General features: G+C 40.7%; 1 protein-coding gene across 1 annotated transcript in view; it reads right to left on the bottom strand.

The window, feature by feature from the left end:
• USP48 (ubiquitin specific peptidase 48) overlaps window positions 1-5,748 on the bottom strand; it is a 41,068-nt gene that overhangs the window by 26,984 nt on the left and 8,336 nt on the right. The window contains exons 8-10 of the mRNA XM_025203702.1: window positions 5,393-5,475; window positions 4,449-4,628; window positions 1,764-1,889 (exon numbers count right to left, since the gene is read on the bottom strand). Of these exons, the coding sequence (XP_025059487.1) occupies window positions 1,764-1,889; window positions 4,449-4,628; window positions 5,393-5,475 (389 nt within the window). The remainder of the gene's footprint in view (window positions 1-1,763; window positions 1,890-4,448; window positions 4,629-5,392; window positions 5,476-5,748) is intronic.

Genomic DNA, 5,748 nt, shown 5'->3' with positions numbered 1-5,748 from the left:
AGAGTGTTTAGTTCTTAAAATCAGCCCGACCCTTTCATTTTAAAAGCTAACAGTCAGCCGAGTTCCAAGTTGTAGTCCCAGATCTATCAGTAGCGTTCTGTTCAAATTCAAGTTGCTTCACTTGGATACTCTTATAAGGTGGGTTAAACATTAAAACTTTTAAGGGTAATCACCACCCTTTGCTTAAGATAGCTGCAAAAGACGTATTTAAACATGTTTCTGCTCAACACAGAGGCAGATGCAAGGCTCCACAGGAATCTGAACCATCTATGCAGAAGAGTTGCTTCACTGCGTACTGTTTTAGAAGGAGTACTCTGTGTGCGGGGATTGAGCTCAGAAAGGGACTGAGGAAAAGTGACACGGTGTCAGTCAGCTTTGGTTCAGCCTTAGGAGAAGCTGAGAGAAACTTCTGCACTGGGGGTGGGCTGGCTGGAAGACACTTGGTGCTTTCAGCAAGGAAAACACAAAGACACACAACTTCACCATTAATTTCTTCTAACTGAAATACTCTACAAGACTCTGGACCTGAGATAGCTTCTAGAATCAGAAGGAAGAACAATATCTTAGTTTTCCTTTTCTGTAAAAGAGGGATATTGCCTCTATACTTACCGCTGTAGAAATATTAATTAGCATATATAACCCTTTGAACAGAGCACTATACAAATGTTAAGTATTATTCAATCCAAAGGTCAAATGAATTTCCACCTCCCCCTAGCTATAAGACAAATCACGAAAATGTTAGCAAAAAGTCTCTGAATCGTCTGCACCCTTATTTTTATTCCCTTTATACACAGTAGGGAGGAACATGTATTTGTGAGAAGCAGCATGCTGTTGTAAAAGGCACACAAGGCAAATAAGCGACTGAGAAACACCAGGACTACCCACCTTCAGCACAATACACATGACACTGACATCTTGTAATGACTGCTATTCAAGCTTTGGGCTTCATTTTTTAAACCAGTTTAATTATTAAAATGTAAATCTGGCAGGGGACACTAATTATTCAATCACTACTCTGAGTGATGAGCTGAACATTTTGTGATCACGTACGCCAACTCACAAAAAGTTGAGATTACTTCAGCAACAAAAAAAATTCCTTCGCTCTTTCTGCTGCATGAGCACAAGTGGCAATTTCAATGCAACAGGGCCAGGGAGTGCTTACAGCGATGAAATTACAGTGACCCAAAGAGAAACTACCGCCTCAGCAACTCTTATTCCTGGTAGACGCTGAAATGGGATTATTTTTGGTCTTCTCAATGATTTTCTTAAAGAAAACAAGCAAAAGTCAACTCATGGGGCAAACCTCTGCTAAAAGGACAGCTGGGTTTCCAGAAGATAGGAAGACGGAAGAGATAGAAGACAAAGTTACCAAAGAATTAAAATATAAAACATATTTTATTTAGCTCTTCTTTCTTTCTTTCATTTTACTAGGAAATGCTTTCCTAGTAGAAGAATACATTGAAAAACCAATATATATGTTTAGCAGGTCAAGTAAGAGCGATTCTACCATTTAACATCTCACCCCACCTTGTGTCAGGAGTGACTGATACAGTCCCCAGTGTCTGCAAACTACAGTCAGGGGCCTATAAAGTGGTAACAGGTCACTGAGTCATTTAAGGCAAGTTTTTGGTTTAGTGGACACAGGTTGTTACAAAAAGCATTTAAGGTGAACTGCTGATTTCCTCCGGAACTGGACAGAGCAAACTAAAATGATTTAGCTGTAAGAAAATGGTCTGAAAGGCCAGAAGAACGATTCCACTCACCTGGTACTTCAACTGTCGGAGATTTTTCCCGGGTTTGCAGCCTGTACACCAACATGTAAGCATTTCGAGAGCAATGAGTCCCTTTCCCACACTTGGGTTTACGAGTCTGAGATTTAGAAGGCTCTGCTGTGGCACAGAAGGCAAAATGTAATAAGTATGCATTCTACTGTATTTATTTTCCCTTAACAGGGTGAATCCAGAGACAAGGTATCTTATCTAAATTCATCCCCTCCCGCATGTATTCACTACCTCCAAGTATGCTAAACTTCTTCTCCAATGGAAGACTGCGTGTGCAGTCTCATCCATGCAGATTCCCTTATACCAAGTAAATGTTTCAATGCTTGGGGTAAAGAAAACGTTTAAATGTCACTCTATCCATAAGGGAAATGTGTTCCTTCCCACTGTGTGACAAAACCTGTAGGCATCAAACTGCAGGGTAGGAAATGCGTTATTTCAGATATCTGATTCCAAGTGCTAGCTTCGAATGTACTTGAGACAGGGGGAAAAAACGTGACCATATGCTACCAACTCATGTTTTTGAACTTGTCATTCTACTTTCACCTGCAGCCTGAGACAATGGAACGTTTTGAGTGCGTGCATCTAAATTTCCAGCATTACGAGCTAATTTAAGTAACAAAAAAAAAAAAAAAAAGCTTCAGCTCAAATTCAGTGGTGTATATGGAAATTTCATCTCTATTATTTATGCATGTAGAATTCTTGAGGAACTCAGACGCTATCACAAAGCCCATCTTGTTGTGAATTTAGGTGCTTAGACCAGAGGTTAGCAACCCAATGGCAGGCAGAGCTGGGGGGCTTCTGCTATGTTTCAGAGGCCAGGTGGCAGGGAGAAGTCATAGTGGTGGCACTGCAGGGGAGAGTGGTAGCTGTGGCAGTTGCAGTGGTCTGGGCTGTGTTGGAAGTAGCCTGCACTTGTAGCTAAGCTGTGTGAAAGCAGCCCGTCACTCCATAATCTTGCCATTCCATGACCTAGACAGATCTCAGCACCACCTTCCTTCCCAATTTCTACAAGCACTTATAAAATCTGTCCTGCCTGCTGGGTCAGAGGTTCAAGGACACTGCCACCCTGCAGCAGATAAAAGCAGAGCCTTTTCACGGCAATCTGCTTATATACCAAACTTCTTCCACTGCTGAGTGTGCAATAGCCTCTGCCCTTGGAGGAGAAAAAGAACCCTGACCAGAGATTTTGGCAGGAGCTGGTAAATAATTTTAAATCCTGATGAATAATATTTTTAATTGTAACTGCTTGAGGCCCCAAGCCCAGAGACTTAAAATATGCTTTACATTAAGAATGCGAATACTTCCTTTGCCTTCAGTAAACGATGCACACTTAATTTTAAGCCCATGCTTCAGCCTTTGCAACACCAAGACCTATCTGGTTTTACAGTTTCAAATTGTTGTCTCTTCTTTCTGGCTTGTTCAGGGGGTGAACAGGAAAGGTCAGAGAAAGAAGTATCTGTGTTTCAGTGGGTTTACTTCTGCATCTTACATTGCTACCTGTCTAATCAGGTTCATCACTGTTGACGGTCAGGTGCATCACTCAGCCACTAGCAGGACACCATCACTGCTCTGGCAGGGCTTTGCATACAAGCTCGTCATCAGGTTCTGCAAGAGGATGTTTACCAGTAGTAGCAGCAAAGCTGCAAATGAAGAGGCAGCAGACAGATGTGTGGAGAGAAAGTAGTGAGAAACAGGAGCAAGGTTTAAATGTGCTTGGCAAATCTCTCAGGAAACCTTTATAAAACCAAATGTGGGAGAAGGTTAAAAAAATTGAGGGTTTGTTGTTTTTTTTTAAATTCAGGGCACCAGAACGTGACTTTAGGTTACTTAACGCTTGGAAATGTTTGGGGAATTTTTTTTCCTACTTGCCTTTTAGTTGAGAAATATCTAAATTTTACTTTCCTGCTTTTTATTAAAGGATTGAAATGGGGATTCTTAAAATCTTTTCTTAGTACTCTGTTAGAGCATTTATTTGGATCTCTACACCTATGACGTGTTGAGTGTTGACTCATTAGTGTTACTCAGGCATGTCTGTATTTGCATATTCAAATGTTGAGACTATTGATATTCATACATCCTACAAATGCATTGTGGGCTAAGCCAGCTGCAGCTGAAGTCTCAGCCTAAGCTCTACAGCAAACATCATGAAATCAAGATCCAACATTGCCAAGGTAATATGAAAACAGGGGGTGTTTTCTCTCGGAGTAAGGGAGAAAGGCTGAGCAGGATGTAGAAGAAAATCAAAATTGCACAAATAAAAGCTTACTATTAGCTCTCTTGAAACCATATAAAAAAAAACTTGCTTTCCATTAATAAAACCCCATTTGGTTCACTAGTTTAGGCAAATAGTTTGTTCAAGTTTTACTCTGATGTGCAAGTTAATCATTTTAAACCAATTCATTTCTAGGCAAAAGCTTGCTATTTGCCATGTTATAACTGAGAAGAGAACTGCAGTCAAGAAAGACTGTACAAGACAAACATTCAGATGAGGATCCGGGATTAAACCTGCTGCAAGTAAGGAAACTGCAGTTTTGTTAGTTACCCATTAAATGCAGCTCTGTTATTACCAATTGTTCATACATGTATCAGGGCAACTGATTTAGCTTCCAAGTTTTTGGTGAAAAAAAGAGTTATTTTAAAAGGGCACTCACAACTTAAAGGTTTTACCTAGATCTTCCTCAATCCCCAATTGCAATTTCTTTCCCTCCATCTTTTCTATGTCTTCATCATTAAACTTGTACCATTCACCAGTCTGTGGGTCCTTCACATGAGCAATGTAATGACCAGAGTATGCACTCACTCCTCTGTGGATAAGGACTGCACTGAGTTCATAGACATAGACGCCATCTGAAAGAGAATAAGCAGTTCTTTTATTTTCTAGGGACCATACAAATCATTCGTCTGAAAGCTTTTAAGAATTAAAAAAGTTCTTCCTAATACAAAAGAGCATAAGTGATTTTTCTCTTCTCTAGGTTTTGACCTTGAACAAGAGAGAAGCAGAGGCCAAGTAGGACTTTATCTTGCAAATCTAGTAACCAAAGAGTTTCACTTAATAGTCAGAAATTAAGAAACTTTTATAGAAGTTGTTAACCACTGCTGACAGTTCAACATGGGAGCAAACACTGCTTAAGCTTCCATTTTAAGTAAAGATATTGATAAAAAGAGCTAGAAATGTTTTAAGCTGCAAACAGGCAATCGCTTCTACTGGTAAAAATTTCTCTGAAATTTTTCCTGGTAGAAAAGTAGCTCGGGAGCTGAAGCGTACATGTATTCCAGCCCTTGGCTGGAGAGCTACAAAGGTGAGCTCTCCAGCCACGGGGCACTAGAGGGCTGAACCTTGGGCCAAACCTGCCCTGAGGGGAGCCCGTTACTTGACAGTCTGCCTCCTTCCCAGGCAGGGGAGAGGACAAGCTGTCAGTAGGCTGACCTCCCCACCCCCAGGTTTTAAATGGCTTTGTGTGCAGCCCATCTGAGCTGCATGTGGAGTGATTTAAAGCTGGAGGTAAATGGGGCTGGGAGTAGCCTCCTTGATCGCAGGTCCCAGCTCCCTGATTTTTAAATTGTCACATATAGACGCATGGGTACAAGTTAGTACTTTTCACACAACTCACTTCGCTGTTCCATAAAAGGCTCCATGTCAAGCAGTTCAGAGAATCCAATGTAGGTATTCAGCTTTTTCTTATGGCCAGTTTGTCTGTTCAAAAAAATCAAACCACAAAACGTTCAACAATACATGCTCAATGCAACAATAAAAGAGAGACTAAACATGCAGAAAGATGTTTTCCAAAATCTGTACATATCTATTATATGTTAATCATATGGATTTCTTAATGTTCACTTATCATTCCAAAGGGCACAAAAGCTCAAACTCAAAGCACTTAATTCAGACCTGAATAGCACCCAAAGTGGAAGCGAATGTAGAACAGGTCATTTTAAATATTTGGGCTACCCAACGCACCTCCCTCTC

Source organism: Alligator sinensis, unplaced genomic scaffold, assembly GCF_000455745.1.
Source record: "Alligator sinensis unplaced genomic scaffold, ASM45574v1 scaffold512_1, whole genome shotgun sequence".
NCBI lineage: Eukaryota > Metazoa > Chordata > Crocodylia > Alligatoridae > Alligator > Alligator sinensis.
Note: the sequence above shows the minus strand (reverse complement) of the source record. Positions and strands in the feature narration are given on the sequence as shown.